Source organism: Carcharodon carcharias, chromosome X (assembly GCF_017639515.1).
Source record: "Carcharodon carcharias isolate sCarCar2 chromosome X, sCarCar2.pri, whole genome shotgun sequence".
NCBI lineage: Eukaryota > Metazoa > Chordata > Chondrichthyes > Lamniformes > Lamnidae > Carcharodon > Carcharodon carcharias.
The window spans coordinates 6,199,683-6,213,894 of NC_054507.1; the positions used below are offsets into that span (position 1 = coordinate 6,199,683).

Genomic DNA, 14,212 nt, shown 5'->3' on the forward strand with positions numbered 1-14,212 from the left:
GGGAGAGTGGAGGGGGTAGAGAGGAGTGCTGGATGGGGAGGAGGGGAGCCCCTGGGAGTTTGGGGGAGAGAGAGTGGAAGAGGATAGGCACTGGGTGTGATGGGAGAGGGGGACATAGATGTGTTTGAGGGAGTGGTAATGCTTTTCATGATGTGCTGGATGTGTGGTAGACCAGGGTTGAGCATGTTGTCAAGGCCTTTCAGCACTGGCTTCAGCCTGAGCAGACAGGCAGTTAATGCAGTTGTAGCGAAATGGTAATAGGTCTACGGGGTTCTGAAAGGACTGTCTCTGTTTCTTTATGAAATTTAACTAAAGGAAGTTCTGACACCCAGGTCTCAGAATCAGATGGGCAGGTGGATTCTGATGTGCCACAGGCCATGATTCCTGACTGTCACTGTTTCCATCAAGTGACAGGAGATCTATCTATTCTGGTGTTTCCTGGGCCCCCAGCCATCTGCTTCAGAGCAACGGCCTGCAGACATCCCCTCGAGCCACGTCATTGTCACCCTTGGCTCAGATTAGTCTGCTCGGCATAGATTGGGCCTAGAAGCTGGGGGACCTGGTTGGTGTCCTGGATGGGCCTGGGATTACACCAGAGGGTTCACTAGTGTGCACGCACTCTGGCCAACTTTGCAGATGGGTTCTGCTGACAGGGGCCTGACAGAAACCTGTTAGACCAGCCAGACAAGCAAACAAGAGAATTGGGATGTTTTGGGACTAGAAGGGACTTGGTTGGAAGATTGCAAGGAACCTGGCTCACTATTATCAGGTACTGTACTAAAATAAAAGCAAAATACTGTGGATGTTGGAAACCTGAAATAAAATCAGGAAGTGCTGGAAAAACTCAGCAGGTCTGGCAGCATCTGGGGAGAGAGAAACAGTTAACATTTCGAGTCCATGTGACTCTTCAGAGCAGCAAGTGCAGTTCTGAAGAAGAGTTCCATTTGACACAAAATGTTAACTCTGTTTTTCTCTCCACAGATGCTGCCAGACCTGCTGAGTTTTTCCAGCACTTTCTGTTTTTATTTCATTATCAGGAATTTGTTATGTGTGAATGTTATTAAAAACTATTTGACGTTCTTGTGTCTTTCAGCTTGTCGAGTTTTTTCAAAGGTAGGCTATTTTTGTATCCTTTATGAAGCTCAACGTTTATTATAATCTGGGGTCAAGCAAGGGGATAAAATTCATTTTACACCCAACTCGATCTGCTTTCCCATTGGAGTCAATGAACAGCCACTTTGCACCCGCCCAAGATGGGTTTCAACCCTGAGGTGTTTTCACTTCCTTATGTTGCTCCATGGTTTCATGGAGATGAGATGTAAAGGAGTGAGAAAGACTTAGTTCAGTTAGCCAACCAACGTTTGAGATATTATGATGGAAAAGCTCCTTTTTCCTTCTCCTCCAGCTCCCCTCCCCCTCATGTAAAGCACTGTGCTTTCAGATGGACCATCTCAGTACATGAGCCTGGAGCTTAAGTGTCAGCAGGCTCTTGAATCATGAAAGGTATCACAACTGACTCCAGTCATGCCCTCCATTAATCTGAGCCCTTTCTGTCAGGAGCAGAGTTGGTTTCCCTACAAATTATGTGTTGGTCCTACCAATATGCAGAACACTACATTTATCTGAATTAAACACCATTTGCCAATGTGTGGTCTACTCCCTGAGCACACCTACATCTTCTTGGATTTTCACTCCTATCCATGGTGTCATCTGCAAACTTTTTTCCTACATTCCCAACACCAGTCTCTGGGTCACTAATACAAACTGTGAAGAGTGGTGAGTGTTGGGTCAATCATGTCTCCAAGCTGAACCAGATCCATTAGCTACAACTTTTGGCTGCAGAATTGGAGCCAATTCCTGATCCAGCATATCAAATTCCTATATGGATAATCAAGCGTAAGGAACCTTATCAAAGGCCTTCTGAAAGTTCAGATAAACAGCATCTACTGAAATTCCCACATCCGCTACCTTAGTGATTTCCTATCAAATTGTTTTCAGAAGCCATATTGTAAATTTCTAATGGCCCCATCCCTTTCCCAGTGATGATAAAAGGAATCTCCTACAATGCATTCTAGCATCTTCCCAATAATGAGTGTTAGGCTGATAAGCCTGTAGTTCCCTGGCTCCAATCTGTTCCATTTTTTGAAAGTAGGAGCTGCATGAGATAGCTTTCAGTCTCCCAGAACTATCCCTGACTTTATTAAGCTATTGATGATAGGCAAGAGACTCACAGAGCAGCTGTCCCATCTCTTTTATAACCCTTGGATGGTTATTATCTAGACCTGCAGCCCTAGCAATTTTGAGATTTGCTAATCTATTCAAGATAACGCTGCTATCTGTTTTAATATTAACACTGCCATTGAGCATTCCTCATCTGGAACATACGCAAAATCTACAGGAATATTGACTGATGTAAAACAGTCACTTAGCAACTCTATCATAACGTGAGAGTCAGTTTGAATCTGATCGGCAGTATCCTTCAGTGACCATATATAATCCTTAATGATTTTCTGACTTCTGCCATTAGCTAAAACAGCATTTACCATTCCTGCTCCAATTACACGCCAGTTTCCTTTCCAGAGGCTAATCCTATGGATGTTTTGTCTCCCTCAATGTCTTGTGATATTGTCCCTGTTCTCCTGCAATTTATGTTAAGTGAGTAGAATGTTTTCTGTTCCAACTGGATTTGCACCTAGATATTTCTTGTTAGCCCGAATGGTTTTGTTTTGCCATGGGCATTTTTTTTTGGTAAATTTAGCTCTTTTAAGACATGGGGTTTAGATGATCTGCAACCTTTGCTTTACAGTAAGATTAAATTTACTTTTATTATCATCAGAGCTGGTCAGTTTGATACAGCACTAGTGCCAGTGTTCCAAAAAACAGAACTAGCATTATTCTACCCCTCACCCAACATACAGTGTGAGGAAACTAGTACTGACCGAAAGAGAGAGAGAGATAGCTATAATGGAGGCTGGAGGCCAGAGATGAGCGAGGGGTCATCAGTCAGATGAGAAATGTTTTCAGGTCTGAGAGAGAGGGCTAGAATAGCCTCCCTAAATATAGGAGTGCCTTTTGAAGTCTTGGATGGACTGATTCTAAATATCAAAAAGCTTTGCGTTTATTTCAGATATTGGAGTAGATTTCACAATCCGAAGCTCCCAGCTCAGCATTTCACCTGTGTGAAAACACAGTGTGGAATTTGGCAGCAAAAGGTGACATGCACACCTTTCTATCCTCGGATATTAATGTGCAGAAACCCATGTGGTTCACAGTTCCTATACTAGAATTCCCCGTTGATCATCATCTGATTTCAGTGATTTAATGGCAGGCTTGAGTTTTTTCATTTATATTGTGAAGTTGTCTATCCCATTAACCCAGTCTGTTCTCTCACAGCAGAAGACTGATAGAAGGAACGGTGCTGAGACAGTTACTCAGGAACCCGTGCAAGAACAGGGGGCTGGAGAGTGTTTGCCTGTCTCAGTAGAAGAGGTGTCAGTGGTTAAGTCCTTGACTCACACCAGGCCAATCCACGACTTTACAGACAAGTTGGCAATTGGACCCACACTTAATGCGAAAGACAGTGAGTATTCTCAATATTGGCACTGTCATGACTCGCTGGGGATAGTGCGCTGTGATATCAGGCCCCACCGCTCCCCGAGCCGTGACAAATGTGAAACGTTTGACCAAACCACCAGATTGCCCCAATTCTACCTAACTGTTTAATTTAGGTTAACAGAATACGAGGACCAGGCTTTGTAACCTTAATAAGTAAATAACTGTTTATTGAACAAACTGTCATTAACCAGTGGCAAAAGAAAGAAATATGAACTGCTAACTTCTAACTCTATAACCTAAACTCTACCCCTTCTTAAATCCCGATGCACGCACACACATAAGACACACAAAAACATGGATGTTAAGGGTGGGATAAAACAGTTCAATAGCACCAATTCCGGAGTACAGGATTCGATGGGTAGATTTTGATTGATGTCTTCCAAATTTCTTTCAGTTCTTTGTTGATGACACGAGGTGGTCTTCCAGCACTTTCAATATTTAGCTCACTGGCTGAGCGCTTGCCTTTCAATGTCTCTGTGATTTTCCCCTTTGCCTCTTGACAGGGGTTTTCAGACAGAGCAGGTTATAGAGAGATGAGGAGAAAAAGCCAGCTAGCTATTCTTGTAGGATTACTGGAATCTTACACACAGGGGAGAGAGGTTTTAGGCCTTGTTTGTTTCAGGCTAGGAGCTGTTCAGCTGCACTGTTCTTCACACTAACCTGGTCACCTGGTCAGGAGCAAATTAAAATGCTGTTGTCAGGCAGTTTCCTTGGTCCAGGACTCTTTTCTGGTACCATCCTGTCTTTCATGGCACACACTTTTCCAGGACTACAACGTTGTGTATTTCAAACTGTAGCCTTGGAATGTGGAATTTAAAATTACAACAGAAAATAAAAAGATACATTCTTTACAAGAGCCCAACAGAAATAAAAAGATATGTTTCTTGCAGCATGGAGTGAGGGTGGACTAGGCTCAGGTCTTCATCAGTTTTCAGGTGTGTCTGCATGACCCTGAATTTCTGAGATCAGTGTTATTATGATATTGGACAGTAATGAGTTGCAGGCACAAGTTCAACTTGGAGGATCTGACATGGTAGCCGTACTGAGATATGGCTGCAAGTCAATCAAGACGAGGAACTAAATATACCAGGTTAATATTGTCTTCAGGAAGGATGGGGAACGTGGTCAAAGGAGAGGAGTAGCCTTAATGACTGAAGGGATTTCAACCTTAATGGTAAGAGAGAATATAAGGAGAAATAAGCATGCAGTGGAAATTTAATGAGTAGAATTAAGAAATAGTGAACCATTGTGGGAGTTATTTATAGGGCCCTGAGTGCTTTTGTGAAGTGGTGGAATGTGTAAATGCTGAGATTAGACAAGCATGTAGCAAAGGCAGAATGATTTTAATGGGGGCTTTTAAATTCTATATAGATTGGAATAAGCAGACTAGCGTACATCAGAAAGTTAGTGAATTTCTTGAGTGTGTCCGGGATAGTTTTTTGAAATTCTATGTCCAACAAGGGGCATGCCGTTTGGGTAGTCGGGGGTTGGGGTGTAGTGGGGGGAATGGGGGTTAGTCGGTGGGGTAATTGGGAGCCTGGGGTTAGTTGGGAGGAATTGGGGTTAGTTGGGGGAGATAGGGAGTAGTTGGAAGAGTGGAGGGAAAGTCGGAGGTTGGGGGGTAGTGGGAGGGTGGGGTAGTTGGGGCAGACAGGTGGGTTGTCAGTACTATAGTTACCCAGGAGATAGAAGTGGTTTTAATTCTTCTTTTAATTCTTCTAACTTTTCCTGGGTAACTATTCCTCTAAAACATACAAATTAGGAGCAGGAGCACTTAGAGAACTAGCATGGATATAACAAGCCAAATGGCGGCCTCCTGAGCTGTAATCCTACCTGATTCGACTCTAATTTTATTATCCGTTGTTCTTCTGTTTATTTCTCAATCCTCAAAATTCATTGGTTAAAGTGATAAACTGTTTGCTCCATTACTCACTGCCCCATCGTCCTCATCACACTATTATCAGCTCACACTTCCAGCAAGTTAAAACACAAACATTTCTCAGAGCTGAAGGGTGCCGAGAACAGTCCAATTAATGGTGCCCATCACGAGATGCTCTGCGCCAGCCAGATTTTTCCAATAGCAGCGGGGCTTCTGTTTCTTGTAATATAATGCATTATGTATTCTGCTCTGATATCTGTGGTGGTGTAGTAAGGGCATTGGCCAAGAGGGCCGTTTATATATATCTTTTTAAAATTTTGGCACGTACAGATATCACGAACTGACAACTGTCCCACGGGTTGGATCTTTACATTTAATACCCCTTCACGTCTTCCATTGCGGCGATGAGAAATGCAACAAATCACGTCATTCAGTCATTAAAGTCTACGTTGAACTCACACTCTGGGACTGGGTGGTACAGTGGGTTATCACACTGTCCTTTCACACTCTGGGACTGGGTGGTACAGTGGGTTATCACACTGTCCTTTCACACTCTGGGACTGGGTGGTACAGTGGGTTATCACACTGTCCTTTCACACTCTGGGACTGGGTGGTACAGTGGGTTATCACACTCCTTTCACACTGTGGGACTGGGTGGTACAGTGGGTTATAACACTGTCCTTTCACACTCTGGGACTGGGTGGTACAGTGGGTTATCACACTGTCCTTTCACACTGTGGGACTGGGTGGTACAGTGGATTATCGCACAGTCATTTCACATTCTGGGACTGGGTGGTACAGTGGGTTATAACACTGTCCTTTCACACTCTGGGACTGGGTGGTACACTGAATTATCGCACAGTCATTTCACACTCTGGGACTGGGTGGTACAGTGGGTTATCACACTGTCATTTCACACTCTAGGACTGGGTAGTACAGTGGGTTATCACACTGTCATTTCACACTCTGGGACTGGGTGGTACAGTGGGTTATCACACAGACTTTTCACACTCTGGGACTGGGTGGTACAGTGGGTTATCACACTGTCCTCTCACACTGTGGGACTGGGAGGTACAGTGGGTTATCGCACTGTCCTCTCACACTGTGGGACTGGGAGGTACAGTGGGTTATCACACTGTCCTTTCACACTCTGGGACTGGGTGGTACAGAGGGTTATCACATTGTCCTTTCACACTGTGGGACTGGGTGGTAAAGTGGATTATCGCACTGTCCTTTCACACTCTGGGACTGGGTGTACAGTGGGTTATCACACTGTCCTTTCACACTCTGTGACTGGGTGGTACAGTGGGTTATCACACTGTCCTTTCACACTCTGGGACTGGGTGGTACAGTGGGTTATCACACTGTCCTTTCACACTCTGGTACTGGGTGTACAGTGGGTTATCACACTGTCCTTTCACACTGTGGGACTGGGTACAGTGGGTTATCACACTGTGCTTTCACACTCTGGGACTGGGTGGTACCGTGGGTTATCACACTGTCCTTTCACACTGTGGGACTGGGTGGTACCGTGGGTTATCACACTGTCCTTTCACACTGTGGGACTGGGTGGTACAGTGAGTTATCACGCAGTCGTTTCACACTCTGGGACTGGGTGGTACAGTGGGTTATCACACTGTCATTTCACACTCTGGGACTGGGTGGTACAGTGGGTTATCACACTGTCATTTCACACTCTGGGACTGGGTGGTACAGTGGGTTATCGCACTGTTATTTCACACTGTGGGTCTGGGTGGTACAGTGGATTATCGCACTGTCCTTTCACACTCTGGGACTGGGTGGTACAGTGGGTTATCACACTTTCCTTTCACACTCTGGGACTGGGTGGTACAGTGGGTTATCACACTGTCCTTTCACACCCTGGTACTGGGTGGTACGGAGGGTTATCACACTGTCCTTTCACACTCTGGGACTGGGTGGTACAGTGGGTTATCACATTGACCTTTCACACTCTGGGACTGGGTGGTACTGTGGATTATCGCACTGTCCTTTCACACTCTGGGACTGGGTGGTACAGTGGGTTATCACACTGTCCTTTCACACTCTGGGACTGGGTGGTACAGTGGGTTATCACACTTTCCTTTCACACTCTGGGACTGGGTGGTACAGTGTGTTATCACACTGTCCTTTCACACTCTGGGACTGGGTGGTACAGTGGGTTATCACACTGTCCTTTCACACTCTGGGACTGGGTGGTACAGTGGGTTATCACACTTTCCTTTCACACTCTGGGACTGGGTGGTACAGTGGGTTATCCCACTGTCCTTTCACACTCTGGAACTGGGTGGTACAGTGGGATATCACACTGTCCTTTCACACTCTGGGACTGACTGGTATAGTGGGTTATCACACTGTCCTTTCACACTCTGGGACGAGGTAGTACAGTGGGTGATCACACTGTCCTTTCACACTCTGGGATTGGGTGGTACAGTGGGATATCACACTGTCCTTTCACACTGTGGGACTGGGTGGTACAGTGGGTTATCACACTGTCCTTTCACACTCTGGGATTGGGTGGCAAAGTGGGTTATCACACTTTCCTTTCACACTCTGGGACTGGGTGGTCCAGTGGGTTATCACACTGTCTTTTCGCACTCTGGGACTGGGTGGTACAGTGGGATATCACACTGTCCTTTCACACTGTGGGACTGGGTGGTACAGTGTGTTATCACACTGTCCTTTCACACTCTGGGATTTGAGTGGCAAAGTGGGTTATCACACTGTCCTTTCACACTCTGGGACTGGGTGGTCCAGTGGGTTATCATGCTTTCTTTTCGCACTCTGGGACTGGGTACAGTGGGTTATCACACTGTCCTATCACACTCTGGGTCTGGGTTGTATAGTGGGTTATCACACTGTCCTTTCACACTCTTGGACGAGGTAGTACAGTGGGTTATCACACTGTCCTTTCATGGTCTGGGACTGGGTGGTACAGTGGGTTATCACACTGTCTTTTCACACTCTGGGACTTGGTGGTACAGTGGGTTATCACACTGTCCTTTCACACACTGGGATTGGGTACAGTGGGTTATCACACTGTCCTTTCACACTCTGAGACTGGGTGGTACAGTGGGTTATCACACAGACTTTTCACACTCTGGGACTGGGTGGTACAGTGGGTTATCACACTGTCCTTTCACACTCTGGGACTGGGTGGTACAGTGTGTTATCACACTGTCCTTTCACACACTGGGACTGGGTGGTACAGAGGGTTATCACACTGTCCATTCACACTCTGGGACTGGGTGGAACAGTGGGATATCACACAGACTTTTCAAACTCTAGGACTGGGTGGTACTATGGGTTATCACACTGTCCTTTCACACTGTGGGACTGGGTGGTACAGTAGGTTATCACACTGTCCTTTCATACTTTGGGACTGTGTGGTACAGTGGATTATCGCACTGTTATTTCACACTCTGGGACTATGTACAGTAGGTGATCACACTTTTCTTTCACACTCTGGAACTGGGTGGTACAGTGGGTTAATACACTGTCCTTTCACACTCTGGGACTGGGTGGTACAGTTGGTTATCACACTGTCCTTTCACACACTGGGACTTTGTGGTAGAGAGGGTTATCACACTGTCCTTTCACACTCTGGGACTGTTTGGTACAGTGGGTTATCACACTGTGGGACTGGGTGGTACAGTGGGTTGTCACACTGTCCTTTCACACTCTGGGACTGGGTGGTACAGTGGGTTATCACACTGACCTTTCACACTCTGGGACTGGGCACAGTGGGTTATCACACTGTCCTTTCACTCTCTGGGACTGGGTGTATAGTGGGTTATCACACTGTCCTTTCACACTCTGGGACTGGGTGTATAGTGGGTTATCACACTGTCCTTTCACACTCTGGGACTGGGTGGTACAGTGGGTTATCACACTGTCCTTTCACACTCTTGGACTGGGTGGTACAGTGGGTTATCACACTGTCCTTTCACACACTGGGATTGGGTACAGTGGGTTATCACACTGTCCTTTCACACTCTGGGACTGGGTACAGTGGGTTATCACACTGTCCTTTCACACTCTGGGACTGGGTGGTACAGAGGGATATCACACTGTCCTTTCACACTCTGGAACTGGGTGGTACAGAATGTTATCACACTGTCCTTTCACACTCTGGGACTGGGTGGTACAGTGGGTTATCACACTTTCCTTTCACACTCTGGGACGGGGTGGTACAGTGGGTTATCACACTGTCACACTGTGGGACTGGGTGGTACAGTGGGTTATCGCACTGTTATTTCACACTGTGGGTCTGGGTGGTACAGTGGATTATCGCACTGTCCTTTCACACTCTGGGACTGGGTGGTACAGTGGGTTATCACACTTTCCTTTCACACTCTGGGACTGGGTGCTACAGTGGTTTATCACACAGTCTTTTCACACTCTGGGACTGGGTGGTACAGTGGGTTATCACACAGACTTTTCACACTCTGGGACTGGGTGGTACAGTGTGTTATCACACTGTCCTTTCACACACTGGGACTGGGTGGTACAGTGGGTTGTCACAGTGTCCTTTCACACTCTGGGACTGGGTGGTACAGTGGGTCATCACACTGTCCTTTCACACTCTGGGATTGGGTGGTACAGTGGTTTATCACACAGTCTTTTCACACTCTGGGACTGGGTGGTACAGTGGTTTATCACACAGTCTTTTCACACTCTAGGACGAGGTAGTACCGTGGGTGATCACACTGTCCTTTCACACGCTGGGATTGGGTGGCACAGTGGGTTATCACACTGTCCTTTCACACTCTGGGACTGGGTGGTACAGTGGGTTATCCCACTGTCCTTTCACACTGTGGGACTGGGTGGTGCAGTGGGTTCTCACACTGTCCTTTCGCACTCTGGGACTGGGTGGTACAGTGGGTTACCACACTGTCCTTTCACACTCTGGGACTGGGCACAGTGGGTTATCACACTGTCCTTTCACTTTCTGGAACTGGGTGTACAGTGGGTTATCACACTGTCCTTTCACATTCTTGGACTGGGTGGTACAGTGGGTTATCACACTGTCCGTTCACACTCTGGGACTGAGTGGTACAGTGGGTTATCACACTGTCCTTTCACACTCTGGGATTGGGTGCACAGTGGGTTATCACACTGTCCTTTCACACTCTGGGACTGGGTGGTACAGTGGGTTATCACACTGTCCTTTCACACTCTGGGACTGGGTGCACAGTGGGTTATCACACTGTCCTTTCACACTCTGGGACTGGGTGCACAGTGGGTTATTACATTGTCCTTTCACACTCTGGGACTGGGTGGTACAGTGGGTTATCACACTGTCCTTTCACACTCTTGGACTGGGTGGTACAGTGGCTTATCACACTGTCCTTTCACAATGTGGGACTGGGTGGTACAGTGGGTTATCACACTGTCCTTTCTCACTCTGGGGACTTGGTGGGACAGTGGGTTATCACACTGTCCTTTCACACTATGGGATTGGGTGGCACAGTGGGTTATCACACTGTCCTTTCACACTCTGGGACTGGGTGGTACCGTGGGTTATCACACTGTCCTTTCATGGTCTGGGACTGGGTGGTACAGTGGGTTATCACACTGTCCTTTCACACTGTGGGACTTGGTGGTACAGTGGTTTATCACACTGTCCTTTCACACTCTGGGACTGGGTGGTACATTGGGATATCACACTGTCCTTTCACACTCTGGGACGAGGTAGTACAGTGCGTGATCACACTGTCCTTTCACACTCTGGGATTGGGAGGCACATTGGGTTATCACACTGTCCTTTCAAACTCTAGGACTGGGCGGCACAGTGGGTCATCACACTGTCCTTTCACACTCTGGGACTGGGTGGTACAGTGGGTTATCACACTGTCCTTTCACACTCTGGAACTGGGTGGTACAGTGGGTTATCACACTGTCCTTTCACACTCTGGGACTGGGTGGCACAGTGGGTTATCACACTGTCCTTTCACACTCTGGGACTGTGTACATTGGGTTATCACACTGTCCTTTCATAGTCTGGGTCTGGCTGGTACAGTGGGTTATCACACTGTCCTTTCACACTGTGGGTCTGGGTGGTACAGTCGGTTATCACACTGTCCTTTCACACTCTGGGACTGGGTGGTACAGTGGGTTATCGCACTGTCCTTTCACACTCTAGGACTGGGTACAGTGGGTTATCACACTGTCCTTTCACACTCTGGGACTGGGTGGTACAGTGGGTTATCACACTGTCCTTTCACACTCTGAGACTGGGCACAGTGGGTTATCACACTGTCCTTTCACACTCTGGTTCTGGGTGGTACAGTGTGTTATCACACTGTCCTTTCACTCTCTGGGACTGGGTGTACAGTGGGTTATCACACTGTCCTTTCACATTCTGGGACTGGGTGGTACAGTGGGTTATCACACTGTCCTTTCACACTCTGGGACTGGGTGGTACAGTGCGTTATCACACTGTCCTTTCACACTCTGGTACTGGGTGGTACAGTGGGTTATCTCACTGTCCTTTCACACTCTTGGACTGGGTGGTACAGTGGGTTATGACACTGTCATTTCACACTCTGGGACTGGGTGGTACAGTGGGTTATCGCACTGTCCTTTCACACTCTGGGACTGGGTGGTACAGTGGGTTATCACACTGTCCTTTCACACTCTTGGACTGGGTGGTACAGTGGGTTATCACACTGTCCTTTCACACTCTGGGACTGGTTGGTACAGTGGATTATCGCACTGTTATTTCACACTCTGGGACTATGTACAGTAGGTGATCACACTTTTCTTTCACACTCTGGAACTGGGTGGTACAGTGGGTTAATACACTGTCCTTTCACACTCTGGGACTGGGTGGTACAGTTGGTTATCACACTGTCCTTTCACACACTGGGACTTTGTGGTAGAGAGGGTTATCACACTGTCCTTTCACACTCTGGGACTGTTTGGTACAGTGGGTTATCACACTGTGGGACTGGGTGGTACAGTGGGTTGTCACACTGTCCTTTCACACTCTGGGACTGGGTGGTACAGTGGGTTATCACACTGACCTTTCACACTCTGGGACTGGGCACAGTGGGTTATCACACTGTCCTTTCACTCTCTGGGACTGGGTGTATAGTGGGTTATCACACTGTCCTTTCACACTCTGGGACTGGGTGTATAGTGGGTTATCACACTGTCCTTTCACACTCTGGGACTGGGTGGTACAGTGGGTTATCACACTGTCCGTTCACACTCTGGGACTGAGTGGTACAGTGGGTTATCACACTGTCCTTTCACACTCTGGGATTGGGTGCACAGTGGGTTATCACACTGTCCTTTCACACTCTGGGACTGGGTGGTACAGTGGGTTATCACACTGTCCTTTCACACTCTTGGACTGGGTGGTACAGTGGCTTATCACACTGTCCTTTCACAATGTGGGACTGGGTGGTACAGTGGGTTATCACACTGTCCTTTCTCACTCTGGGGACTTGGTGGGACAGTGGGTTATCACACTGTCCTTTCACACTATGGGATTGGGTGGCACAGTGGGTTATCACACTGTCCTTTCACACTCTGGGACTGGGTGGTACCGTGGGTTATCACACTGTCCTTTCATGGTCTGGGACTGGGTGCACAGTGGGTTATCACACTGTCCTTTCACACTCTGGGACTGGGTGCACAGTGGGTTATCACACTGTCCTTTCACACTTTGGGAGCTGGTGTACAGTGGGTCATCACACTGTCCTTTCACACTCTTGGACTGGGTGGTACAGTGGGTTATTACATTGTCCTTTCACACTCTGGGACTGGGTGGTACAGTGGGTTATCACACTGTCCTTTCACACTCTTGGACTGGGTGGTACAGTGGCTTATCACACTGTCCTTTCACAATGTGGGACTGGGTGGTACAGTGGGTTATCACACTGTCCTTTCTCACTCTGGGGACTTGGTGGGACAGTGGGTTATCACACTGTCCTTTCACACTATGGGATTGGGTGGCACAGTGGGTTATCACACTGTCCTTTCACACTCTGGGACTGGGTGGTACCGTGGGTTATCACACTGTCCTTTCATGTTCTGGGACTGGGTGGTACAGTGGGTTATCACACTGTCCTTTCACACTGTGGGACTTGGTGGTACAGTGGTTTATCACACTGTCCTTTCACACTCTGGGACTGGGTGGTACATTGGGATATCACACTGTCCTTTCACACTCTGGGACGAGGTAGTACAGTGCGTGATCACACTGTCCTTTCACACTCTGGGATTGGGAGGCACATTGGGTTATCACACTGTCCTTTCAAACTCTAGGACTGGGCGGCACAGTGGGTCATCACACTGTCATTTCACACTCTGGGACTTTGTGGTACCGTGGGTTATCACACTGTCCTTGCACAGTCTGTAACTGGAAGGTACGGTGGGTTATCACACTGCCCTTTCACACTCTGGGACTGGGTGGCACAGTGGGTTATCACACTGTCCTTTCACACTCTGGGACTGTGTACATTGGGTTATCACACTGTCCTTTCATAGTCTGGGTCTGGCTGGTACAGTGGGTTATCACACTGTCCTTTCACACTGTGGGTCTGGGTGGTACAGTCGGTTATCACACTGTCCTTTCACACTCTGGGACTGGGTGGTACAGTGGGTTATCGCACTGTCCTTTCACACTCTAGGACTGGGTACAGTGGGTTATCACACTGTCCTTTCACACTCTGGGACTGGGTGGTACAG

At 47.6% G+C, this 14,212-nt stretch overlaps 1 protein-coding gene across 3 annotated transcripts in view; it reads left to right on the forward strand.

Annotated features, from left to right (window-relative positions):
* LOC121273168 (tumor necrosis factor receptor superfamily member 5-like) overlaps positions 1-14,212 on the forward strand; it is a 156,631-nt gene that overhangs the window by 40,537 nt on the left and 101,882 nt on the right. For 2 of the 3 annotated variants that reach the window (XM_041180148.1, XM_041180147.1), the window contains exons 7-8: positions 1,094-1,113; positions 3,394-3,580. In XM_041180148.1, coding sequence (XP_041036082.1) covers positions 1,094-1,113; positions 3,394-3,580 — 207 coding nt within the window. The remainder of the gene's footprint in view (positions 1-1,093; positions 1,114-3,393; positions 3,581-14,212) is intronic. The other variant, XM_041180149.1, reaches the window with a different exon arrangement.